The sequence below is a fragment of the Empidonax traillii genome, unplaced genomic scaffold (genome assembly GCF_003031625.1).
Source record: "Empidonax traillii isolate 1590-97213 ecotype Southwest subspecies unplaced genomic scaffold, ASM303162v1 scaffold208:size1045274, whole genome shotgun sequence".
In the NCBI taxonomy this organism is placed as follows: Eukaryota; Metazoa; Chordata; class Aves; order Passeriformes; family Tyrannidae; genus Empidonax; species Empidonax traillii.
Genome location: NW_020955401.1, coordinates 387,098 through 414,208, shown reverse-complemented (window position 1 = coordinate 414,208; position 27,111 = coordinate 387,098). Strand labels below are relative to the sequence as shown.

The following is a 27,111-nucleotide window of genomic DNA, read 5'->3' as shown; positions in this document are numbered from 1 at the left end:
GATTATTTCAGAGGGAAGAAAGGAAAAACAGGAAAAAAAAAAAAACAGGGCAAAGAGAGGCAGAGTTTGTTCTTGACTTAAAATTCATAGAAATTGGCAGAAATGGGTATAAACACCAGGCACACCAAAACATCCTCCCGTTCACCACACGGTCACTGGGTCTTGTCTTTCCCTCCTGCAACCCTTTCTTTGGAAAAAAGGTACTGAAGCTGCACTTACAAACCCCTTCCCTGAGCACAAAGGAGTTTTTCTGGAAGCCTAGACAACACATCAAATTATTCCAATGCACTGCTACACTGAGATGACAGTGGGGAGAGTATCAGGTATCACAGTCACGAAGAACCACAGCTCTGACAAGGTGCAAAGCTGGCACATGATGCTGCTTCCTCAGGTTGCTATCTTGCTCTTTTTCCAGACATCCTTGCTCAGCATTTCCAAATTGGAGTCAGTCTCTCTGCTCTTCATCAGCTGCCTCCAAAGCCTATAAAGTGCATTCCCTCCTCCCCCTTTTTCCCCTCCAAACATTGCACAGGAATATAAAACCTTCTTTATAAAAAGCTCTTTAGTGACAAACACGTTTATTTTTAAGCATGGCCAACACTGGCATCTAGTAACACAGAGTACTTTGGGCACAGCAAATGCACACTGATCAAAATTCATCAAGCTTAGGAACAAATCAGGCTAAAGAAGTCAGCAAGACAAAAATCCCCACATTTAAAGGTGAGCTTTTCTGCTAAGAGTTTCAACAGAAAACAAAACCAAAACAAATAGCACCAGTGTTAATTAAATTGAGCAGTGTCTTTTGTTACTGTGACATTAATGCAATAAAAAGACGAGGCCTGGAATTTAAGAGTATATGTGTGCCCAAGGGATGTGCATGTCTGCACACTCATCACAAACTTTTACTTTTCCATCTCCCCAGCCTCTGCAAAGCCCCCAGGATGAGCTGAGACCATCCAGGCACTTGTTAATTCTCACTGCTGTCATCACTTAGAACTATGGCACAGACACAGCACCTTTTTCAGAGTGCTCGTTGCAGTTTTGCCATGATGTTTATAATTACTGTTACCCAAATTACCGCCATACCAAGAGCTTCTTTGTATTTCTTTCATTTGGCTTAACCTTTCCTTTCTAATGAGTAATTCTTCCTGCTGTACTGTATAAACATTTCACAGAAATTCCCCTGCACTCCCATTAAAAACACTGTCTGTGCCAATAGGGTCTAAGCTGCCCTCAGATGAGTTTTCCAGTAAGTGTTTTGTATCTTTAATATCATAAACACTTAAGGGAGTCAACTCAGAAGTCTTGCACTACCTCAACATTTCCCAAATGGTTGAAGTTATTATCAATGCCACTGTGCAGGCACCTGCATGCCAGGTGACTTAGGAAGGTGGACAAGCAGACACAGCAAGGTTGGGTATTTGCATTAGCCCCCCAAAAAAGCCCAGGAGCAGGGCTAGGAAGAGAATTCAGTCTTCCTTATGCCAGTCCAACCTCTGTCTTCTCTTCAGAGGGGAGTCCACAATGGCCTTAGAGGTTCTTGTCACAGGGCTTTGCTTTTGTGGAGCATCCCCCATGCCTTTATGAAAGGAGGAATTTTTCACTAAAAAGTAAGAGAAAACACAGCCTGGCTTTTCTGCAGTCACCTCCCCTCTCCAAACCACAGCTCATTGTTATTTGTTCAAACCCAGTAATTTAAATTGCCAATTAAAACCAGACTTTTACTGCAAGACTGCCCTATCCCTTAACCACAGTGCTTTGTAACATAAACATCTCAGTGCTGTTGACAGGCAGCAGCCATATGGGTTGGCTGTTATTTTAACAGGATCACATTAATCCCCATGTGCAGCAGAGAGAGACATGTCCTCATTAGCAGCTTTGAATATTTCAATTACCTGTGTCTGAAGATGACAAAGTTTTGCTGACTGGAGCACCATGAGAATGGAGAGCTTCAACAGAGAAATCCTTTTCAGTCACCTTTACTTTAACTGGAGTTTTCACAGGAGAATCTGAGGACCAAGTTTTTTGGTTATTTGAACCATTCGAGACATTTTTTACGACATTAATAAGAATTTATTATACCTGTTGAGCCTGTTCAAAACATAAAGCGTTTGAGAGAGCTGTTTAATACAAATTCTCAGCACATGTTCTACGGTAACCTGACCCCCAAAACACCTGTGAAGTGCAGGAATTTATTGTTTTTAAAGCTTCTACTGTAATATGCTAGACAACACCCACTTAGGTAAAAGATCTGCTTTAACAACATAATGCTCATCTTTGTGAGACTTCATATCAAGACTGTTGACAGGTTTTACTTTCATATCTATCTCAAGAAGAATTGGAAAACCTGCTCCTAAAAAACATGCTGAAAAGGATGCATTAGAGATGATAATGCAGTCAAGGTTAGAAGGCACAGGATGGTCTGTCCTCAGCAAACACCCTGAGAGTCTGATACGTTTGCCATGTGAGAAACCATCCTCCAAAATCCAGGTCTTCTGCATTATCACACTACTGTGAAGCTTTACAGTGTGCATTAAAAGAAGCATTAACTGTCCCTCTTGGAAGAACAAGGCTCTGTGAAAATTAAAAACCTGACTCTAGAGGACACAAACAGCAACCCCACTCCAACACATCAGAGAACTCTCTCCTTACACCCCACCCCACAACACTTCTCCTGGTGCCTGTGGATAACCCTGTGGGTGAGCACAGGAAGAACTGGGCGCCCTCACCTGTGCTGAGGGGAGATGCCCTCCCTTCCAGGCGAGGTTTGGTTCTCACAGCAGTGACAGTAGTGACCACAGTCCCACAGGGCATCACAGTGCGATCCTTTTCTATCTTGGTGGCCAGCACTGGGGAAGAGACTTGCCTTGTCTTCAGTTCACTGGGTTCTATAAATGAGAACTAAGGAGACCAAAAAAAAAGTGTCACCTTAGAAGCACAGCCAAGCAAGAAGGACAATATTTCTGCCTAGTGCTTCTTTTAATTTTTTTGCTGGTGCTCAAGAGCCAAGCTCAAGAGCTCATTCTTCTGGTAAGACACAAACACTGTACAATCAGTGTGTGCTAACTCTGACTCAGCCACAAGCACAAGATAAGCACTTCTATGTACTTCCAGAGGCTAAAGATCCACCCCAAACCCATCCAAACCCAGCAGTACCTCTGCACTGATGGATCCCAGCCCAGGCCCCGGCTCTGAACTGCCCTCACTGGCTTCACTGTTCAGGGTAAAGCTTTGCTGGCCAGAGGGTTGTTTCCTGAACAAGTCCAGAGGTACAGTCACCTTCCCGGATAAAGGACCTGGAACAAATAAAATCAACAAAATCAGCGCACACCTAAGCTGTCAGTGTACCTAAGGGGGAGAAGATGGGAAAAGGGGAGGAAGAGCACAGGCAGTTGATTGCAGAAACTGGTTCTATACCACGGGGCAGAAACCTGGCACTTTTCACAGTTTTCTTCCCTTTTTATGACTATTCCTCAGCCTGGCCTAGCACTGTGCAACAGGAAAGAATGGAGACATGAAATACTACTATTTACTAATATTTACTGCTATTTCTGGCCATTATTCTTCCCTGTATATGCAGAATGTTCAGGGAATAAGAAAACAACTAGAAATATTCCTATTAGGTCCTTGAGCCATCCCTATAACCAGCTACCTGCGTCTTTCATTTCAGAGAACACCCTGGATTCCTGGTAAACTGGTGCATCATTGTCTTTCTCAATTTGAACTTCAGTGCCAGATCAGCAATTCTCTCGTTCCTCTCCTGACTTTTTTCAGCTCCACTAGATTGGAGCAAACTATTAGCAAAAGTGCTGCGTGATTTCAGAGATGAAATCCTAGTTTTTCTGTGAAATTCAAAGACAAGTAGAGAACTACATTATATTCCCATTACTCAGCTCCCTGCCCATTAATGTGATTCTACTTTGAGTCTCCTATTCAAATTTTGGGAAGAACAACAGCTAGGCTGGTATGGAGGGGGGAGAAGGGCAGGAAGACAGATGTCATTGCAATCCACTGGGACCTTTTTCTTCAGGAAAACAGGCTGATAGTCACACCCTCAGTAGGATGTGGAACATTACTGGTGGTGCTTGCAAGACCCACTGTTAAAGATGCTTAGGTACAGGCAAGACTAAACTTTGTGCAAGAAACAATATACAATTGTTGACTCTCTCTAGATTCCACATTTTTGTTAAAAGTAAAAAAATTGCACCCATATCAGAGAAATTTTTTTCAAGCTTGTGCCTACATTTAACTTGCCAATCCCTCCAATAACTGCAGATCTTATGCAAGATATATTGTCTGTATATCTAGATTATTAAAATAGATTATTAAAAATAATTCTGCAACAGCAGAATCAAGTAGCAAAAAGGCTTCAGCCCCGTTTTACATTTAATCCAATATAATCAGAACGAGTGTGATTTATACCTGATAATGTTAGGCAGCCTCTGGGGCTTGAAAAGGAAGGATTTAGGATTAACACTCAAGATTCTCCTTCAGCCACAGAAAGGCCTCAAAAGCTTAACTTGAAACCAAAAAGGCTCACAGTGGATCTGTTAGAAGTTTAGAAGGCTGAAAAATACGGGATAACAGTACAGGGAAGACTCAGTATGTTGAAAATCCAGAAAGAAACTCAAAGATTCTCTGTAACCTTAACCCAGAGCAGGACAGAGGCACCTGATCAGTGTATTCCCTCTTCCATCCACGATTACTGATGGATCTTAAGAGTTTCTTGTTTGGCCACCCAGAACTAAGAGGGGACTTGTCAACAGCCAGCAAAGCTCACAAGCTGATCATGCCAAGCAATTCAGTCTTAATACTTACTATCCGTCTTTCCATCTTCTACTATTTGCAGCTCCAATGCTTTTGATTTGGCACTTAGTTCACTGTGAAGTAAACAAAACCATGTTAGGTCTTTGCAGGGAAGCAGATTTTCCTCCCTACTTAGTTTTTTTTTGCCTGTTCCCCGTCTTTTCTCAGCCCTCTCCAAGCCAAGCAGTGCACCTTGCTGACGAGGGAGGTGGCACTGCCAGGCTGCTGGTCACACAGGTAACCCTCCCTAAAGGGATCACAGTCAGAAAACCATGGTTCCCCTCCCCACTGGGGTACAGGTCCAATTTCCTAAAATTTCAGAGGCTCTTCTTCTCCCCAGCAGCTGACAAACACTGCCCTCCAGGCTGATGCTGGTCCCTGGTCTGACAATTACACCACAGCACTAAGAAGTGCCTTTTTTTTAACCCCTGAAGGATCAAATTTGTAAGTCAAGATGCTGGAACAGGTTCTTTCAAAAACCCATTCAAAGATGTGGGGTGCCCTTGTCAAAGCAGGAAAGTGTCCTGCAAAAACAAGATAGATGCAAGAAAATAGAAGTAACTACAGTTTTAAGTGAGAAGAGTCAGTATCAGTTTTCCAAAATAAGGCTCAAGGAAGTTGCAAGAATTGATTTCTGTGTGACAGAACCAGTGTGAACTCTTCACAGAATTACAGGCATATGTGATACTTCACAAGATGGACCAGACAACAAATACAAAACCTTTCCTCTAACTGAGACAATGAAGCAAACTGGGTACCTACTGAGGAACCCTCCAATAAAACTTTGTTTTATAACCTTCACAGTGGGTGTTCTGCCAAAAACCCCAAGGGCATATATGTATTTTATTTTGCTTTGTCTTTTTTGGTTGCCAACATCCCACCTCCATTAGATGCTGTGGGACACCATCTATGCAGCAGATTTTAAGCTTTTCCCTGCCAATACCACCCTCTCCTGCACCTCCAAAACTTGAAAGGAAGCACTTTGGTGGTACTATTGGTGCTTCTGCCACAAAGCTAAAGCAGAGCCTGGCATGGTGTTCAGTACACTGGTCCTCAGAGTGGTGGATATTTTGGGCTGTGAAGAAAGAAGAGGGCAGAGGTGTGTGCCCATGAACTTGAATGAAGTTCAGAAAAAATCCTGCCAAAATCCTAATCACTCATCTGTAAAAGTCCCCCCAGGCTTACCTCATCCACTTCTGAAAAGCAGTGTGGAAACCCCAGCATTATCCCTAGTGTCAAGGCCAAATTCCAGTCAAGTTAATCACATCCTGCCTGCCCTCTGCCTGCACTTTCAGTTGGAAAGGGTATTATTCTTATAAACTTCCTGTCCAAAACTGCTGGGAACCTGCCTGCCCTGCAGCATCGAGCACGGGTGTTGTTCCACCAACAGATGGCTGAAGTGATTCACATCATGTTAAATCCTTAGGTCTCGGTGGCAACACAGCACAGTGTCACAGAAGAAGGTTGCCTGACCTGTGGCTTTCCTCAAAAGCTCCTCATAACTATAAAATCAGGCCTTACAAATTGGTGCTTGAAGGGATAAAGCTTCCTGGCTGGTTTTCCACTGAACAGCAGGAACCAGGTGCACACACCTCCCATCAGGCCACACGAAAAGGTGGAGGCCTTCCAGTGTTGTTCTACAATATCAGTGTTTCTTTGCTAACTGTAGTTAGACTTCTGATCACCCCCTGCACATGTTCTCCAAGCCCTGTGCAACTTGTGATGACTGATCAAAGGTGAGGGGAAGCACATCACTCCTCCAGGAAGAGAGCACAGACAGGCACGGGTTCAGTTCCTTGTAACTACATCTCTGCTTTGCAGGAGAAGGAACAGATCCAGTGGATGCCAGGCTGTGACTGGACAGTGAAGGAAAACGTCACACAGAACCACGCAGCGTTACTCTCATGTAAAAAAAAATATGTATTTTTTATATATGTGTAAAGAGGAATGGAACTGAGATGGAAGAGGGAAGATACAGAAAGAACCAGAGAGACTCTACTGCACGTGAAGTGCCTCTCACCTTAATAATCTGGTAGAAAAAATAAGAAAGCAGTGTCTGCAGTATGTTGCGTGGCAGCACCTGTACACAATTCCCGTTGAAAGCTGCTTCTGCCTGACTGTGCATGTGCTTAAAGCTGCTAAAGGAACATCCTCTGACCTGCCCCGCCATCAGTGATTCCCCCTTCCTAAACTCACACATACAGAAGCTACCAGGTATTTTTGCTCTGCTGTTTGAAAGTGAAAATAGCTTTAGAACTGCTCCCTTTTGGTCTTGTTTACAGCAGCTGTGTGAATCACAGAACACCGTGTAGGCTGCCCAAAAGTCCCATTTCTGCTCTACAGGAATAAAAAAAACCCTTGTAGGTTTTACGCTCCTTTTTTAGTCACAGCCACCGTTCTTTGAGATGGTCAGTTGTTTCTGCACGTTTACTCTGTCCACTCAGGGGAGGGAATGGAGAGACATTACATTCCCTCAAATGCAGTTTTCACGGTAAAGTGACTTCAAAACCTTGCTGACACTTTGTTTTGGCACTGTATGAAAGCACAGTGTGATTTATTATGCCTGTTACTGCTGTCATTTACTAGAATCTGATATCTACCACGGATGATCTAGAGACCTACTTGATCTCGTGTCCATGCAGAGAGTAATAAGATATCCTGAAGTCCCCACCAGCTCCAGATTTCTCTGAGGCCACCCAACTGGACCCATTTCAAAATGCCACTCTTCCCTCATACAGTTCAAGTAAAAAAAGATGCTCTAGTGCAAAAGTATTCTCAGTAGGTAAGTTACTTACAAGATAAACTCTTCCTTCCAAAAGGGACGTGCAGCATTTTTGGCTACAGAGCTGGAAAACTTCTGCATAGGGTCATTCAGCTGAGCTATACACACAAGGTCTGTGCTGCCTGTGAGGGCAAGAAAAACCAATACCCAGTCATTAATACTCCATCAGCAGGAGGCCACTTGCCCAAAAGTAAGCAAAGAACCCCTTTCACTGCATCCTGCACTTCAGAGCAGACTGTTGCAAACACCTTCTCACCCTCCCACAGAATAAATTCCCTCCCTTGGTTTGTAAATAAACAGTGACAACATTGATGGCAAAGGTCAGCATTGCATCACCAGTGTCTTGTGCGCTGCTCCACACAGCGTGAAACACGACAACCCAATTTAAATTCTGGCAAGAAGCAAGAAAGGGAAGGCACAAAGAGATCAAAAAGGATGGGGAGACAGCACAGTGAGGAGGTGGCGGTGTGGGTGCGAGGCAGGGAGGGAGCAAAGTTGCTTCCTGCTGCTTTAAGAAACCCAGAAGTTTTCAAAGTCCCTACTGACCACAGTCACAGCCGTTTATTTGGACAAGGAAACAAGCTTTTTCTGCTGGCAAGTAACTGATGACAGCAGTGCTAATTCACAATGGCTCTGTGGACTGTGGTTTTTAACAAGTTCGTGGCATTTTGAAGTATTGCTGCAGACTTATCTCTGCCTTGATCTTGAAATTTGATAGTGTGGCAAATTGGTATATTAGAGTAGTTACATTGCTGCTCCAAGGGGAAAACAGTTTGCAAAATGTGTTCCTCTTAAAACAATTTCTTTTGTAAGGCTTTCACAGCCCTGGGAAAAAAATTTCAGACCCAGAGTTCCAAAACATCAAGGAAAGTGACCAAAAAAAAAAAAAAGCTCAGTACTGACTGCGTGCAAAGCAAACAAAAGATGCTGCCTCCAAGTTCTCCGGAATATTTACTGGTTTATATTTACTATCATCAGCTCTCAGTTATCCTCTGCTGATGACTCAGGGCTGTGGATCATCCCTATCTCAGGCACAGAGGCAGCTTGGGCCTGGCAAGGTTATTAGAGGAGACAAAGCACCGTGTACACACAGCTTATTTGGGAATCCAGGCTGACCCTGGAGTAAGTAGTTGAGCTGCTTTCCCAGTGAGCTGAGCCTGAGTTAATGAACCTGGGGTGGTTTCTGCTCACCCAGCCATATGTCCCTGCAGCCTGTCCTGTGCTCAGCAGCCCAGGGCAGAAACACCTGCCTGAAACCACAACCACAGCCCCTGACCCACCGTACCCAACAGGGGACTGCAGCATTTCTGCCCTGCACACCCTGCTGGGAACAACCAGCAACTTCTTCCTTAACAGCAGAAATCACTTTTGCCCCGGATGATCCCCTGTGGACCATGCAGTCCAAAATCTAGGGTAATCTTTGTTTATGATACACAAACCAAGGAGATAAAAATGGGCACAGCCCATAAGCAGAGAGCAGCTCTGCTACTGGTTATTCACCAGTTGAACTAACACATCAACAGGAGAGCCACAAGCTCCTGTAAACCATGTTAGCATCTATGGTTTATGATAAATCATCCATGGTTTATGATAATTATCATGGATGATAAATGGTCAAGACAGACAAACTGCCGCTCTCCAACCCTCTGTGCAGGCTGGCCTGAAATACTGCACACTCTTATGGGGTCTCAGAGTTCCAACAGGATAATTAATTATGGCAAGATAAGGCCAGGAAAAGGGAAGGGTACAATAATTAAAAGGCAGCAAGCTACATCCAGCAGACAGCACCTTTCCAGCTGTGCAGTATTTCCACTGGATTTCAAGTGTGCCAGTTAAACCACGCTGTGAAGTTTTGTTTCTCATACTCAGTTCCAAATGTTTGCACTCCCAGAGTTGCTAGGGAACCAGCAAAATTCCCTCCATCTCCTCTGACAATAGTAAATGGGGATTTTGCCTCCCAACATCTGTGTTCCCAGAATAGAGCACAGTAATTGTCCACTCTTCCTCTCATTTTCAGGGAAGGTGCAGAGAGGTTTCTCATAAGGTCAGTCTTCTGTTCTATGAACTGCAGGCACATAAAGGTATCTCATCTCATGACTTTTAAATGCAGTCAAAATGATCTGCTCTTTTGGAAAGCTTAATTTGCACTACAAAATTGCACAGTAATAACAAATCATCGAATCGTAGAACGGTTTGGGTTGGAAGGGATCTTAAAGATCATCTTGTTCCAACCCCCCTGCCACTGGCAGGGACACTTGCCACTAGACCAGGTTGCAGTTTCCAGCACAGTATTATTTATAGAGGACATTTCACAGCACAGAGTTCCAGAACTGCTTTAAAAATAATTTGTTTTTTTAAAGAAAAAAAACAGCCTGCAGAAAATTTTAGGGGAATCACTTCCAACCAGGATGAGCAAAGCAGCATTATGCAAGAGTCTAGGGCAGAAACCTATTACATCTCACTGAAAAAAAGGAGTACAGCAAGTAGGATATATTTATCCAAAACTTGTGCCCTGCCTAATTTAGCAGCCACAAGCTTCCATTAAAAAGACTGTTACAGAACTGTTCAGTGACTGCGAATAACAGAGCCTCAATTTTGTGTTTCTGATGACAAAACCTGAAATGTTCCTGCTCTGCCTCAATCAGCAACGGAGGCCTGACTGCACTTGGAGAAGTCTGAATACTTCTCGGTGCTTCCTTCCAAAACCAACACAGAGACTTCAACTAGGCAGTGACCTCCCTTCTGGCTTCAGTCTCCACTTGCAAGAGGAACTGCCACTCCTACCCCCAGAGGTACTTCCTTAGGGAGAGAAATCCTGACAACAAAAGATCACCTTTGAAGAGTTTACACAGAGGAGGAGAGTTTCAGATAAACCAGCAAATTGCTCAGAAGTAAAGAAAAGCAGCTGTAAAAATAAGATAACGCTGAATCAAACCAATGTCACTGCCAACAGCACAAACCAAAACCTGCACCAGCAACTAAGCCAGAACTGGCACAGGCTGCCCAGGGAAGCTGTGGATGCCTCGCTCCAGGTCAGGTTGGGTGGGGTTTGGCCCAGGGGGAGGTGTCCCTGCCCATGGCAGGGGGGGTTGGAACTGGATGATCTTTAAGGTCCCTTCCAACCCAAACCGTTCCGCGATTCCATGAAGTCTGTTTCTCGGAGCAAAGCAATTTCTTTTGAGAGAAGGTTGTAACCCAGAACTTCCAAATTATTTCGCCCAAAAGGATAAAAAAAAAAAAAAAAACAAAAAAAACCAAAAAACAAACCCACAATCACAACCCAACCCCGCCTGAACACGAGCAGCACCCGGTGGGCCGCGTTACCTGCAGCACGGTGATGGGCCGGGTTTACCGCGATGTTCTTCACCAGCAGCTTGAGCTCGTGAGCCCTTGGAGGTTTGGGAGGACTGGCGCCCTGAGGGAGAAGGCTTGTGTTCTGTACATTCTGCAAAAGGGTAAGCAGAACAAGAGGGGCTGTGCACGTCAGGACACCACAGACCTGTGTCACACTGATTTAGAGGCGAGGTGTAATGCCCTTGTTTCAAAGAATCCCCGCCGGTTGTTTCTGATCACCCAAAGGGTGTTAAACCCACTCATTTGTGAGTCGTGAATATGTAATAAAAACACTGAGCAGAGGGAGGCTTCTCAAGGGATTTTGGTAGGAGTGAGGCTTACCTGAACCTCCTTTGTATCTGCAGGCCTCACACTCAACACCACGGATGGAGAAGCTGAGCTAAAGAGGTGCTTCAAGACGTCTCTGAGCGTTTCAGGTATTGCACATGTCCCTGCTGTCTGTCCCTGGGAGGAAACAAACCATCAGGCTTCTCAGAACTCGGGAGAAGCTAAGGCAGGATTAAATTTGGTGTATCTAAGCCACCGAAGCTATCAAACGTTAACTTTGTCAGAGGGGGACGCGGTTTCTGTTGGCAGCAACAGAATTTAACAGGAGATCATGCAAAGAACTACTTAAATTTCTATACTATGCATTAAAGGAAAACTAGAATTAAACAGTTAAAAAGGTCACATGCTGTTCTGAGAGTTAGAAAGACTACTAGCCACAAAACCAGAAGTTTCACTAACAGCTTTTATCTTAGGATGGGTGTTTTAAAGATTTTGTGCTGCTCTGCACTCCACTGAGGGAGCAGATCAGGTCATCAGATAAGCAGATCGGCACCGTTCCACAGATTTAATGGGAGTTATGCCAGCCTGCAGCAGCTGAGGAGAAACTAATCCTGTGCTGCACTGACAAAAAAAAAAAAAAATATTATAGCATCTCCTGTAAGTCTTCAACCTTGCTGAAAGGTGCACTGCAAGGACAGGTAGGGAGTTTGCCCACTCAAAGATCTCATGGCTGTCTGTGCTTAGCACCACAATCTCTGAGGGATCAGAACAGACCACAGCTTTTGCTCACACACGCAGCTTCACATGAATAATTCGAAGGTGTATAAAGACAGTGACCTGCCCCTGCCCTTTCTGTGTTCCTGGAGAGTGCCTGCTTCCCATAGCATGCTCCTCAGGAATTTTCTTCTGCTCAGTTACCTACAGGGAGCAGATTTTTAAATTAAGCTTTCCCAGAAGGGACAGTCTGACACCCAACAGCTCTGAAGGCAGCACAGGAGAAATCTCAGTGAAGTTTCTTCTCTAAAGACTGAAGTAGGAGACAAATATCTGACCTAAAAACAGAGGACCCATCCATCTTTCCCCATCTGATACCACACTGGGAGACTTTACTGTTGTGAGGTTACACAAGAGGCCAAACAGATTTGGAGTAACAGCCCTTCCCCAATTACCCAAGTGTTACAGAAACATTTAGGGTGTTTCATAAAAATCCCAGGAATGCCGTGTACAGAATTCCTGTTTTACTGCCCTCTTACCCAACTGGCCTTCGAGGAGAGGTTCAAAACACACAACAGCATTGGCCAGTCCCACAGAAACTCTGCTGTGCTCACACTGTGCTCCCTCAAACAACCGCCAAGGAAAGAGGCACCTCTGCAACTTGCAGATAATACTTGTCTACTTTAAAAAAGATTTAAGTAAATTAGGCTGTTTAAAGCAATTTCATTACTTAAGTTATTTAGATAAGCAGATAAATTGTGGTTAGCCTTCACTGTTTTGGAGGTAATTTCCCTCCCCTGCCTTTACCTTAACACTGCTTGATGAACAAATCGAATTCTAAAATCCCAGTTGCCACTTGCTTTGCCATCAACCTTCTCTGACTTTTGTTATTTAAAAGAAACAACAACAAACACAGTCACTGGACTTCTACCCACAGGTATTTCCTGTTGTTTCCATAGTTACTTGGAAAGGAGATCAATTAAAGAGCCTCCTGTCAGCCCAACCTCATTTTTAGCCATCCTTCTTCAGAAAGTAAATGCTCCACCACGACACCCTCGACAAGGCAACCCATAATGGCTTAACTGCCACCCCAAAATGATGAAGCCAGCAGGTTTCCACTTTGGGTTTGACGTGGGCTGGGGGGGGTTTACAGCCAGTCACCACAGCCAGCTTGGGGCACACCACCACATGAAGTCACCCCAGGCAGACCCAAGCCCTACGAGTCAGCCGGGTTGCCAAACACCACTCAGGTTCACCCAGCCATTATCAGCAGAAAATGGGGCTGTTATGCCAGGCTTGTGTGATGACAAAACCACCGTGTAGATAATCACGAGTAATTACAGGTATTTATTTGTACACACGGCCTTGCTTCCAAAAGAGGGGAAAAAAACAGGACACAAAAGCTGACGCTCGAGTTTAGGAGCTGAAGCAATTTCTGAGGTGTAGGTTGCTCATAGCTTCTAGATCTTTGTTTATTGCCTCCCCTCTTCCCTAAGTGCTAATAGAAACCTCAAAGGGAAAATAAATCCCTTAACTATTAAGAACTTAACAGGCTCATTCTAAAAACGTGGGCAAAGCATAACAAGCTGCAACTCTGCAACGCTGGACTTGGGTACCTCTCAAAAAGCCAGTTGTGAAGTCCAGTGACTGTAGAGTCATCTGTGTTTGTCAGGAATAATTTAGTGACTGTTCAATATGTGGATAATCAGCATTGTCACTCCAGCACGTGAAGGTCATTTACACTGCTACGTGTGCACAGTAAAATCCACATTAAAGCACACTTCAAAAGACTCGTCTGTCTTTAGTTATGAGCTTCACATACTTGTGTACAAGAGCTGTGGTAATAAATGAGGGCATTCAGTGCAGGTCTTTAGAAGCAGCTCCACAATAAACTTATTTTTTAACGAGGCCTTCAGCCTGAAAAGCAACTTCACAAAACACAAGCAAGTCTTCACCCTCCGTTGTAAGATGGGCTTAAGTCACCACATTTATGCCAAAAAAATATAACTGTGAAGGGTCAAAGGCAAGAAGAGAATCTCAGTCATGAAGAAACTCATTCAGGGGATGTCCCAGTAAAACAATCCCCAACGAATCAGTTGTTTATGTACAAAGATAAGGTGCAATTCTCAAAGCATCAAAATATTTTCAGATTGTCCATCATTTCCTTAAACAGCTGAATTTTTTCACAGCTATTTCTGAACTATCGTTGCCAGATTTCAAAAGTGGTTTAAACTAAGGAAGGAGCAACTTTGCAATTGCTTTGATGGGGATACCATTACAATTGGGTTTTTTTTTAATTATTTCAGAAGTGCTCTGAGAGAAGGTATTTTTGAACAGACATTTTTCACACTTCTGAATTTGGACGAAAAATGTTTGCCAAGTTATTTATCCATCAAACACAGACTTGATTTATCCCTAATGGCTCAGTAATCTCTGTAGATGATCCCAGATTTCAGGGATGGAGGGGTTTGGTGACCAAGCCATGGCAGAGGCTTTACACTGTGTTTTGGACCTAAGGGATGGAGAGCCATCTTCTCCACCATTACAGCAAATAAAACTTACTGACTGACCTCCTGCACTGCTGGCTGGATTTCAAAGTTGATTTCATTGGTGTTAATGAGGAACCACTCAACTTTGACATCTTCTCCTTTGTCTTTCACAGAGAGCTGGAGCTGTGGATAAGAAAGCAGTTATTGGAGAGTGTTCTGGTGTTCTGTAGAGAAACTGTGGGCCGAGCCCCATACTGAGGCTTGACAAAGGAAGAATGTTATAAGTAACTTCAAAGCAACCATCCAAGAAGGCAGAAGGTGCTTAATCTCTGAGAGTGTATGCCAGTCAAAAAAGGGAATTGTTCTATACATCCAGCTACTCGACCCAACCCGTTATTTATCCACAGTCTCCTGAAGAGGCGGCATAATTTATGAATCCACCACTTGCCCCAGAGGGAAAGCGTAACGTTACTAAGTGTTTTACCAGAGTTAACACAAAGTGAATATGCAGTTTGCAAACGGCTGCAGGATGAAATGGAACAAAACAGAGAGAAGAGAGAGGAACCCTTTACCTGCAAGTGAAGTGGAGACAGTTTCACACTGTAGGACCGAGGCTCGGCAGCTGTGGGCGAAGGGTCAGAGACAGCGACAACAAACCTTACAGAATCTCCCACAACGTTGCAAGAAATCACCTAGAGAAGTAAAAAGGGTGAGGGGAAACAAAGGAAGAGAGAAACAAGTTAGTCTTCAGAAGGTTTGGTGAAAAGTAAGAAAGGAACTAAGGAAGGGCTTTAAGTTATCAGAATTATGCTAAATTCCACAGGTGGGAAATTCCTCATCAGTTTCGCGAATGTTCCCACCTCCTTCTGTACATTCTTCCAAAAAAAAAAGTAGTTCAAGGGTTCAGTTCTGCACATGAAATTTAAGGCCTGCAAATTATGGTGTTTCTCAAAATTTCTTTTGTATTATTACCTAATTCAAAAGTAACTCCTCACCTGACTCCTTTCAGTTTCATATATCTAGATACTAAAAGCTCAAAGAGGCAATTTTGCAGAAGGGGAGACAAAGATGTTTGTTCTTCTTCCTCTTCTGCTCAGAACTAAGTAGTCTGACACAGGGCAGCTGGTTTTACCAAACAATCTTTAGTTTAGTGGTATCCTACACATGTGAAACTTTGGCATAACCCTTCTGCTACAGAAGAGGATTTTGCCTGAGTAATTCCATTTCCCAGGGGAATGGGAAGAAAAAGGAGCCTTCAAGCCTTTGGCCAAACCAAGAAAGGTCCTGATATCTGGTGACAAAACTAAGCATCTGGGAAGACTCTGTATGCCACTTGACTGCGACAGGCTTTGTTGAGTCCACTCCCTCACTTTTATGAGCAGCAATTTAACTTGTTATCACACTGAGTTTACAAACACCGAATAGTTTTCCCCTCCCTCTCCTGCTGCAAACTGACTGGGGTGCTGGAGCTGCCAGGAAAAATTCCTGAAGCGTGCAGGAAAGCGCCTGGCGGCACAGGGAAAGCCCCCGAGGACAGAAGTCAGAAAACATTCATTACACCACAGAGACACGTTCACTTTGCAACCAGACCTGCTGGCTGGAGACATCTGCTTGTCGCTGTCCCTCCTCTGTGGTTACTGTCCCCACAGCTCCACTGGAAAGGACAGCTGAGCCCTCCTCAGACTGACTCAGGCAAAGGTAATCAGGTCAATGCAATGCGCAGACAAATTAACTCGCCGCGAGATTCGTCTGATGGAAACTCTGCACGACGCTCTTAAACTGTGTTTGTGCACTCCCTGCTCCGCTTGTGGGCACTGGAATTGGAGCTGAAGGCTTTAGAGTGAATCACGTTCCTTCTGGAAGATCCTTGTCGGCCTCTCCTTAAATATATTTCATCTCCCTGGGCTCTCCAGGGGACGTTTTAAGGACGGCCAGAGCATTAGCAAGGGTTTCAGAGCACATCCATTAAGGTAGAGACTTAATCACAAAGGAGCAGGGGGGGTGGGGCAAAGATGACAAATAAAAATCCCAACCACACCCACGAGCAACAAGATTCGCCTTTTCGTGTTTGTCTTCTGCAAATTAGAAGTGGACAAATCAGTTTTCCCCCACCTCTCCCCTTTCCCAAAGTCTAAATGCCTTCAGAAGTGATTTCTGGCATTAATCCCACACAATCAACATGAACATCCATTATTAAGGTAAAACATAAAGGATTTTAAGGCATTTTTAATAGCTAACAAGAACAAAGAGCTCAACTGCTTATTTCACTTGTAGCTCAGTTGAAACACAGAATCACTCCACTCATGGTGGACTGACATGACTGGCTCTTGGAAGACTTCAAAAATAAACAGGTTCTTCCCTCTTTTTAGAGGGCAGATGAGCAAAAAGGACAGGCCTGATGCAAAAGCTGCCAACACCTGCCTGTCCTAAATGCAGTGGTTTATCATCCATGCACATTTCATCCACACATCCACGGGAAGTTCAGTGCATTCAAAACAAGTTGGACTCGGTGCACATGTGATGCAGAGCCAGTCATCTGGAATTTCTGTATGTCTAGGAGCCCAGATTGCCAGGTATGAGGTTGATTAATGCTTTAAAAATAACAAAGAAGTGTGGCCAGAGAGTTTATGTGCCACTTGTTTCTTAATAATGTTTAATTCCAAGTAAAGCAGGGAAACAGAGTGCAGAAACTTTCATTCTTCTTTCTACACTTCGTCAAGAGATGCTAAATTATTTTTTAAAAATGTTTTTACCTTTAGCTTCAAAGCCCAAACCAGTAGGGTTTGTACTTTTATTTTTCTGCCAAGACATCTGTTAAGTCCTACTCCCCTTCTGCCCTCACTTTTAGTAAAATAACTGTGGTCTTCAGGTATAGAAGTGTTATTTTTTTTAATCCAATCAGAAAAAGGAGTGGGTTCCATGTTTGTAAATGGAAAATAATATATCTTTATATCAGGTGAATCCCTTTGTTCTGGGATCAGGATGGATTAAGGGGTCAGAACACTGAGAGCAGCAGAATTCTGGGCTAGAATTTGAAGAGAAAGTGATTCTGTTTCCATTTAAGATCCTGCCACAAGTGGTGAGAAGTTGATTAAAGAGACCACAACTGCTGTTTCCCTCGTTAAGTGACATTCCTTTAGAAGTGTAGATGACTTTGATAGACCAGAGCAGAAACATAAAGGCCAATTTCCCCAGGACAGTCACACAAAGACAAATAGGGAAGCTTTCTGTGCTATGTTCCTTCTCCCTCCCCATATCCCAATCCAACCTGCTCCCTCAAACTCATTTTCTCTGCACAGATGAAGAGCTGGAGAAGGGAGGATCAGGCAAAGCATCCCTTTCCGGTCAACAGGGGAGAGAAAGAGGACGGATAGACATCCACAAGAAAACAGAGGAACCTGAATGGGAAGAGAGTTGCCCTTCAACCTCATTTATGTACCTCATCTCTCTCTCCCACCACACTTACCAGGGACATCCCCAGTCATCAGCACTTCGTGTTTTAGAGTCTAGAAAACCTTCCATATTTTATAAGAAACTGCTTTTTAAAAATTAAGCTGGGACCAGCTAATTCTGGACTCCCAGAGGGGTCACCTCCCAGCTCTCTTTTGTGGTCCTCCATCTGGGCAAGACAGATCTTCTAAGGAAGTAAAACAGAAGCACAAATAAACCAAGGCCAAGGTATTTTCCCCCTCCAGCACCTCCCCTGGCACAAACACCCCATCACCAGCCAAGGTCTCTCCATGAGCTTTGGGGATCTCCCTCTGCTCCTCCTCAGTCCTCTGCCATCCCTTCCCACACCCAGCTGACTCCTGGCATATGATCACCCCCGTGCCAGGGTTATTCCTGCTGCCTCCTCACCACTCCCCAGCCTCCCCTCTCCCTCCCTGGCCACACTGGCCCATGCTGGGGGTGAGCTGCGGTGGCAAAACTCCTCAGCCCAGCTGGGCTTTGTCCCCCAGTGACCTGCAGGTGCTGTGACACAACTTGCTTACACGTATCTAAAATTGTTAGTGCAATTATCCTGAAACCAATTCTCTTCCAGATAAACAAGTGCAGGAACAAAGGAGCCTGAAAAAGCACTGCAGTTGGAGCAAGACTATTTTTCTTAGACACTCAAGTTTCCAAACTTGTGTACTCACAGCTATTAAAACCCTTCCCCTTGCTTTGCCCTCCCCCTTTGTATCTCAACATATTCCCTTTGCAGTTCCTCTGGACAGAGCTGCAAAAATCTCAGTTTTTATTCCTTCCTGAAGTAGCAACAGATGCTGCTGCATCTCAAGAAGCATCACACTGCCCCTGTTCCTCACACCTTGAGGTTTCAGCTTTGGCATTGGCACCCTGACAATCTTACACGTTCCCTCTTTATTACTCCTCCTCCCTCCCCTCTCTGAGGACAGCAGCAGGTTCCCTCCCTGAGCTGAAGGGCTGTGACTTCAGGGGGAAGTTCTGACAGCTCTGATGGGGAAGATGTTCTTCACCTTCCCCAGGCCCTGACCACATCACATGTGTGTGTAAAACCCCAGGGCAGTACAGGCCTCGATTGCCTTTCTTGATTGTTTTCTGGAAGGAAATCAGTTTTACAGCACGTGGTGTTTATTTGCAGAAAGAACAGGTTACTCGAGGTTACTCAGTAGTATGTAAGTAGCACAAATATTTAACATTTTCACAGGCAAATTAGTATTCACCATGAGGCAACCACAGAGTGAAAGCTGCCTTGATCTCAGCTGCAGGGGATCAGATTTAGGATCCTCACAATTTCCCAAATTTCTCCCGGAGTGCTACTCACGGAAGGCTCTTTTTTGGCACGGAAAACTTATCTTCTCAGCGGCCACACGGAGTTCGTGTGCCTGGCTTAAAACCTCACCACAAGATAATTTTTCCAGTCAGAAACTTGTGCCTTTTGATAGCCACTAACACTCAGCTGTTCAGAAGAAGAATTACATGATCTCCTTTGTTTACCAGAGCCAATGCCTTAAATTCTTGAGGGGAGGGGTTTCTCCAGCCTCTTCACCAACCCCTCGTTACCCAGTTTACCAAGTGACACAGATCAAATGAAGGAGAGGAGACAAATGCAGTGTCTAGCCCAGGCACGGGTGGGTGTGGATTTTTAGGAGCTGGTATCAAAGTGAATCTGCCTGCAAATGCAATGAGACAACCTCAAGTAAGTTTTCCCAGCCGGTGGTAAGCACCACGGTGAAGGCAGGGTGAGTGATGGAACGAGCGCAGGAGAGAGAGCTTCCATCTCAGCCACAAAAACAAGGTAGAAACTGATAAAACGTGAATTTATCCACTCCTTTGAGACCGACACACACAGATTCAAGTATGGGGGGGGGAGGGAAGGGGAGAGGGGGTAAAACAAACAAGCAGGGAGTACAAGGAAACGGGTCAGGAAGAATTTTCAATCCACCTATCAAGTTAAGTGAGTATCAAACAGCGCAAGGACAGCGAGCAGTCCTTACACTTCAGAAGGGGGGAAATAAATAAATAAATAAATAAATAAATAAATAACAGAAACAGACCTGCTGGTTCAGCCTTGCTGATGTGCAAGCCTTCACAAACCACCTGAGGGACAGCACAGCTGAAGACAGGGGGGCCAGCAGGAGACAACAGAGAGGTTTGCCAGTTTGTGCTACAGTAGCTTGGAGAGCAATTCAATTGCAGAGACAGAAAGTACCTGTGTGGGGGTGCTGAGGCATCCCTGATCCCTGTGCCAAGCCAGGAGATGTGGCACGAGCCTTCAGGAGGCCCACACACACCTGCAGTAGCAACTGGAAGACAGGACAGGCTACCCGACAGTGCCAAAACCAGTGTCATCTCCAGGGAAGCAAACAAGCCCCCACCCTGATGTACTCCTCGGACAAGACACCCAGTTCTGAATTATCTTGGATCACCGTGTTGTTTTGTCTGTCATTCCCACGTTAAGGGGAATGGGGATGGTTTTTTTTTCAAAGGGAGAGGACGGCAAGCAGGGAGGTGAAAGCTAGAAACAATTTACAAAGGAGCCTGCAGATCAAACCTATCGCATAGCTAACATCCAAAATCCCTCAGGAGAAACCTGAAAGGAAGTGTGACGCTGAGGAAAGTAAGCTGGGAAGTGGCAACATAAAGAAAAACCAGGACATCGCACAGCAGAGCCAAAAAACCTTGAAATGCAGGAAAGAAATGCAATACAAAATATGTAGCGTGTGTGTTTGTGTAAGAATTAACAACTACTCCTCATACAGAGGGCATCTTATCACTGGGAGAACACCACAGGGAGAGAGACCTGGATGCAACAAATCAGACGTCACAGTGTGAAGAAGCCACAGGAGAGGCAGATTGGAGCCTAAAACCCCTCAAGAAAGTACTTTCAGGGACTAAAAGAAGCTGTCTCCTTGCACAGTGAGACCTCACCTGTGTCACTTCAGTCACCAAGTTCAAGAACAAGGATTTAGTTGGAGCTGCTGCTGAGAATGGAGAGACTTATGAACCAGGACAACATCGTGAAAGGAGACTTAAGAAGCAGCTTATGCAGCAAAGTTAAACAAAAGCTGGAAGGAAATATAATTCCTTCATAATACATTTACTGACAGCAAGAACCATGGAAGAAGAATAAACACAGTAAGGATAAAAGGTTATACTACTACAGAAACTTAAAAAAAAATATATATATAAAAGCTGCATGGGCCATAATTCCACCTAGGTTTGTAAAAAAAAACCCAAAACAACAAAACATCCAGTCATTAAAGCAGCAAAGCTCTGGGACAGCTTTTCAAGCAAAACTGAAGGTAAAAGACAATATAGCAACTTATTATCACTCATTAAAGGAATGGCACTCTGAAGAAAATTTACCCCTTTCCATTTAAGCACGAAGCAGAAAAAGAAAGGAGAATTCTGTGGTTGCCTGCTCCATCCAAACCCTCTGTGCCAAGTCCCCAGCAAGTGAATCTTCCTTTTTGTTGCCTTTTTTGTCGCTGTCACTGTTGAGAAGTTCAAATCCTCTGAAAACAGACTGCACTCATGGAAAGGCTGGCAGAAACAGCTAAGAATATTCCTAATGTTTACTTTATCAAAACAAAACAGCCAATACCACACAATGAAAAACAGGACGCTTCATTCTATATGTTTAGGCTCCGGCCCAAAACTGGGAGTGAAGGCGACACATAAACAGAGGCTTTATCGAGGAGCAGCGTGGTGTAACCTTCAGCCACAGAGCAGCTCTGTTCCCACCACAACAGCTTTGGCCAAGCTGAGAGGCAGCAGCATTCCAGCCATGTCTGCAGCATTTCACTGTGCAGCACACGCAGTTTCACCACGGAGTTTCAGCTTCTTCAAGGCCGGGACGGTGGGTACATACCTAAGGACTGCGGGGGTCAGCCCACGTCCTGGTCATAAACAGGGCTGGCAGGAGTAATATAATAATTACAGCCTGCCTGGCTGTTTTTTTTTTTTTTTTGAGTAAGACTTCCCAGGCTCATCACCTGGCTGTGCTCCACGGCCCAGCATACAAGAGGACCACCCACCTGATAGAAGCCTCTATCAGCACACAGCTGCATGAGAGCATTGCACATCCCATGTTTACTGCTATTTTGACCCCTCACCCTCAATCCTCTGCTTCCTTGGGTGGCCACGGCCCTTCTGATGCAAGGCCAAAGCCACATTTGAAACGACACGCAGTAAATCAAACCCCGGCTGCCGAGCCAGGGCACCCACACGCTCCTGCCGTACAGATCACAAGTCAAGCAGCACGCTGAACAGGTTGCAGGAAGAGAGTCTTGTGTGAGCTGATGCCTCAGGCAAGTGCAGAGCTCTGTGGGATGCTACAACACTGGCAAACACACAGCACGTGGTCACAAACTGCATCCAGAGCCAGTCGCACCAGTAGAGAACTTACAAACACGTACCAGAAGCTTCAGTTTGGACAAACTGCAAAGAGATGTTTCAATTTCACATGCAAATACCGAGAGCTTGAAGAGCAAGGGGAGGGGAAGAAAACACCACAAGAAAACCCCCTTGGACCCTGATATTACCTGAGGAATATGTAAGAGACAATTATCATGTAAGAGAACTCCTGAGGTGTTTGGAGAAAGGCATGCATTTAAGGGAGAAGGGAAAGTAGGTACCAGAGTGCCACTCTAAGGTTATTGTACACTGAAATTCAAATAAATACTGAGGTTGCAACCTTAACTGAAGGAGTAAGAATATTTTAGAGAAATTCTTCCAGCAGCTGTGCACAAGGCTATAGAAATGGGTTTTTTGGAACAGTTCAGAACAACCCAGAGGATGAAAGCAAACCTGGTTTAGTCGAATAAATTTTTAAATGTGCTTAAATATAAGCTGCTTCGAAACCTCATCAGATTGCTGCCTGCAGTGCAACAGCTCGATTAACATGCTCAGATGGTTCAACCAAAGGTCAGAGAGAAGGACCAGAGACTGCACGAGGGAGGGCGGAGGATTCCAAAGCCACAGGTAGTGAGAGAGAGAGGGAAGTTCCCTGCATTCAGGCTGCCACAGAGTCAGCCCCTGCTCCTTCCTGCTGCCCAAACTTCACCACAGCAGGGGAAAAAAGACTTAACACCCTGCTATGGCTGTCAGAACCTACAGGGTAACAACACCCAGGTCAGCTGAGGACTGCAGCAGAACGTTCCCTGGGTATGACAAGACTTCAGGGGAATCCAGGACTGCAGCATTGTGCCTTGGTTCTGGCACACAGGCACCAGTTTCAGCCTGGAGATAATGATGCTCTCACTGCCCAAGGGCAGCCAGAAGGCCCAGACCTCCTCCTGGCCTTCTCCCATGCACACACATTTGCAGCCCTGCCCAATTTCCAGCAATGTTTTAGAAATGTTGGCCTGCAAGACAACAGTTTCTTGTGCTGTTATCTGCCAGTTTTTATTTGCAGCAGATCTGGTGCTGGCTTTACCTAGCAGCCCCCTCTCCTTACAGTTCCCCATCGTGGTGTCTTCCAGTGGCACAGAGTTAACACTTGTGCCACCTCTACAGCCCCACTAAATCCAGTCTCTCCACCCCCATTTCTGTGAGGGAAAAAAACCAACCAAACAAAAAACAATCCACCAAATAAAAAGAGAGAAAACAAGTGCACAAACAACTTTACAAGTTCACAATCCCCCAGCTGCCACCAGTCAGGGTGTGCCTCTGAGTTGTGTATCAGGCAGATAAGCATGCATAGTTTTCAGAGGAATCATAGTAGAGCTGCTTAACATCTAAATCAGACAAGCAAAGCAAAATAACAGAGCACAACTAAAAGAAAAGCTGCAGGCTAATTTGATGCAGGTGCCTAAAGCTGAGCACAAGCTCGGATGTAAGCAGCACTTACAGCCACTAGGACAAAAAAGCAGAATAATAATAATCATACATAGATCTTTTTTTTCCTTTTAATGCATTTTTGCCCTGTTTTAAGAGCCACACTCTGCCTTGTTTTAATTTCACAGGCACTAAAACACCTCCCAGTATGTGCAGTGGCAGAGGAAGAAGGAAATCACTTGCTTCTCACAGGATTGAGCACAGCCAAGACTTCACCCCCAGGACTTTGCACCTCTTCCAGTGATCCTTACCCAGCTCCCACTTATGAAGCAAACCTGTCATCAGCCACACAAACAACAAGAGGCAGGCAAAGATGTTTTCCTATCCCACAGGAGAAATGTCCCTTTCTTTCTTTGTGGAGTCCTCTCCCCACTCTTCAACAACAGGGTGGGGAGCCATCCCAAGGACTGTGTAGGTGGGGGAGAGGGCTCTGCTCTATTAGCTCATGGAGGGCGTACCCATAAATTTGGCATAACCCTGGTAATTGTTCGTTTGGTAGAAGCCCTGGAGCACCTTCTGCTCATGACTTGCAAAAGAAGTGAATCAATGCAGAGGTTTATTAAGAGAGGCAGCCTCTTACCAGCCTCAGCAAACGTGGGTCAAGGGTACAGGAGTACTGACAAATAAAGCTCCCACTGACGCTAATAAAAGTTAACGTTTCCTGCCCCAAAGTACAATGGAACACAAGGAATCCAAAGTTTACCTTCTCTTCAGCTGACTTTACAACACTAATTACTTCTTTAACTGCCAGCTCAAGTGGTTCTGGTGGGTCATCTTCCTCAAACGTGAGCAGCTGAGAATCCTGAGAAAGAAGGAAAAAAAAAAAAGAACCATCCATCATTAGGTGACGAAGCCATTGCTTGAAAACAAGTGATAAAAAATGCACTGCCAGTCAAGTTCCTGGAATTGCAAATGTATGTCAAAACTTCCATGTATTAATTGCACGACACCTCACTACATAATATAGGGTAGAGCTTGAAAACATATACTTAGGACATAACCACGGGCCTAATCATAACTCATCTTCGCAGCAGAACGCCAAGGTGCACAGCACAGTGCAGGGCAAAAGCAACAGCGAAACTGCTCCTCTTGAGTAAGAATTTTATCAGTGCTGCAGTTTAAAAAGGCCTGTTTGCTTTGGCCCAATAACACGGCCGCACTAGGCTGTGCCAAAACTAAGAAGCCCCAAATAATCATCTTGCAGAGGTGAGGAAAGAAGGCTTCTCCTCCCCGGTCCTCCCTGTCTGTGACGGCAGGCAGCGCTGACAGCCAACCCAGCCTCCATACAAGGCAGCGAGGGGAAGGCAGCGTTTTGGCAGTGAGGTCATACTTTGAGAAGCATCAGCGCTGCATTCCCCACCTGCTCCCCGCTCCCCTCGTCACCCGGCCCTGTTTTCGCACGCAGGAATTTCACGGGCCGAGCGCCGCTGACATTGTTTTGGGAGCCTGACAGCGGGAGCACGGCCACGCTGCAGTGCCCGGCGGGGAACTCGGCGCTCCAGCTGCTCGCTCGGGCAGGGGAAGGGTGTGCGTGTCCCTGTCGGAGCCGCTTCGGTCCCTGCTCGGGGACGGGAAGCTGCCACTTGTGCCCGGTTCACTTTCAGTTCCCAGCACCTGTGCCCGAGCTGTCTGGGCTCTTCTCTCCCGCAACCCGCAGGGCAAACCCTTCCTTTCTCAGCACAGCCCCGTGTTTTTCTCAGCACGCATATTTGAAAGGGCGGACGAAGTATTTTCCTCCCGCTGCCCTAACTCGGAAAGTGTTAAATTTATATCCCTTATCTTTCACTCACACATGGTGCCCCACTCTTCCTTCTGCCCTGACGTGCAAGAAGAACGGAACCTCCCAGGTCTAAGAGGCCTCCCCCAGGGAGAGGGATGCGAGGAAATTTGGAGACCTGGGGACATGCCGCTTCCTAGGTAGTTTAGCCTCAGCATTTTCCACTGACATGACAAGGGTTCAGTCCTCAGGACAAGGAAATCAGGTTGCCACAGCCTCGCCTAAGCTCTTCACCTCTTAGACCCGGGCATGCCACTACACACCAACGAGCAGGAGGATCCCACGCTGTGCCCTTTGCAGGAAGGGCAGGTTGGGATGGGAAGGAATGCCACGTTTCGTGCATCCCAACCTGCCCCAGGCTAAAAGCAAACTGACCAAACCCTGAGCATCCCACCATCCAGCAGGTCTGAGGGACGCCAGCCTTTGGAGTTACACTACACACACACACACGGATTGAGCAGGGCCTGAGGCAACACGGGGGAAGCCCAGCTCTGGGAATTATTTGCCGAAGGACGGGCCGCAGGCCCAGGCCAGGAAGTTTCCATTGTTTCCTCCTCCCCACGCCCGAACAATGTTATCGGCGGTGGGAACCCCTGCCAGGGGCTGCGGGGGTCGCGGCTTCCCTTTCTCCCCCATCCTCCCCAGCTCCCACGCGTGCGCCCATCCCGTGCCTCTGCCCGGCTCCTTCCTGCAAACCCCCGCCGAGCAACCACCAAACGCACACGTGTAAATACACAGACACACGGAGGGGCAGGAGCACGCCGGCAACACCCTGGTTTATCCCCGGAGCAAATCGCGGCGTCCCTAGGAGCGGGGACAGCCCGGAGCCGCGTCCCCCACCCCCTACCCCCCCCATCCCGGCGAGCGCGGGGCGCCGCCCGCAGCATCCCGGCCGGGCATCCCCCCCCTCCCCTTCTCCCATCCCTCCCTCACCTGCATCCCCGGCACTCACCGCCCGCTCCGCCGCCTCGGCCCGCAGCGCGGCCACCCAGGCCCGGCGCCACTGCCGCCTCCAGCTGCCCCGCGACAGCGCCCAGGCCAGCACCGAGCCGCCCTCGTCCAGCAGCTCGTCCCGCGGAGCGGGAGCGGCGGGAGCCGGCAGAGGCGGCGGGCGGCGGCGGCGGCTCCGCAGCGCCAGCAGCGCGTACTGCACCAGGTACACGGCCAGCGTGGCCAGCGCCGCCACGAACAGGGCGACCAGCGCGCCCCAGCGCAGCTCGGCCAGCCCGCCCGGCAGCCACGCCATGGCTGAGCATAATGGGGGCCGCGGCTCCGGAGCTTTCTCCGCGGAGCGCTCGGCGGCGGCCGCAGCCCCGCGCTGGGCTCGACCCGCGGGCGGCGAAGGGACCGCCCGAGCGGAGCGGAGCGGATGGATCGGATGCCCCGGGACGCGCCGCCTGCCCCGCCCGCCCACGGCGCAGTCCCCGCCCCGGGGCGGCGTGGGGGGAGCCCGGACACGGCCACGGGCACAGACACGGCCGCGGGGATGGCCCCGACCGGCGCAGGCGGTGCCTGCGGGGAGGGGACGAGGGGGTGGTGATGGGGTCGCGGTGATGGGTGTCTGGTTCCCCCCGCGGGTAGAGGGGGGTAGAGGGGCTCGTGGTGGGCTCCTGGTGCCC

The 27,111-nt window shown here is 46.5% G+C and overlaps 1 protein-coding gene across 2 annotated transcripts in view; it reads right to left on the bottom strand.

Annotated features, from left to right (window-relative positions):
* The window catches only part of C2CD2 (C2 calcium dependent domain containing 2), a 36,383-nt gene extending 9,572 nt beyond the window's left edge, over window positions 1-26,811 (bottom strand). Inside the window, exons 1-11 of one of the 2 annotated variants that reach the window (XM_027887395.1) lie at window positions 26,445-26,811; window positions 24,419-24,517; window positions 14,985-15,104; window positions 14,494-14,595; window positions 11,264-11,386; window positions 10,913-11,033; window positions 7,602-7,710; window positions 4,819-4,880; window positions 3,157-3,296; window positions 2,730-2,901; window positions 1,896-2,009 (exon numbers count right to left, since the gene is read on the bottom strand). In XM_027887395.1, coding sequence (XP_027743196.1) covers window positions 1,896-2,009; window positions 2,730-2,901; window positions 3,157-3,296; window positions 4,819-4,880; window positions 7,602-7,710; window positions 10,913-11,033; window positions 11,264-11,386; window positions 14,494-14,595; window positions 14,985-15,104; window positions 24,419-24,517; window positions 26,445-26,738 — 1,456 coding nt within the window. In that variant the 5' untranslated portion in view covers window positions 26,739-26,811. The remainder of the gene's footprint in view (window positions 1-1,895; window positions 2,010-2,729; window positions 2,902-3,156; window positions 3,297-4,818; window positions 4,881-7,601; window positions 7,711-10,912; window positions 11,034-11,263; window positions 11,387-14,493; window positions 14,596-14,984; window positions 15,105-24,418; window positions 24,518-26,444) is intronic. The other variant, XM_027887394.1, reaches the window with a different exon arrangement.
* Window positions 26,812-27,111: the final 300 nt, after the last annotated feature.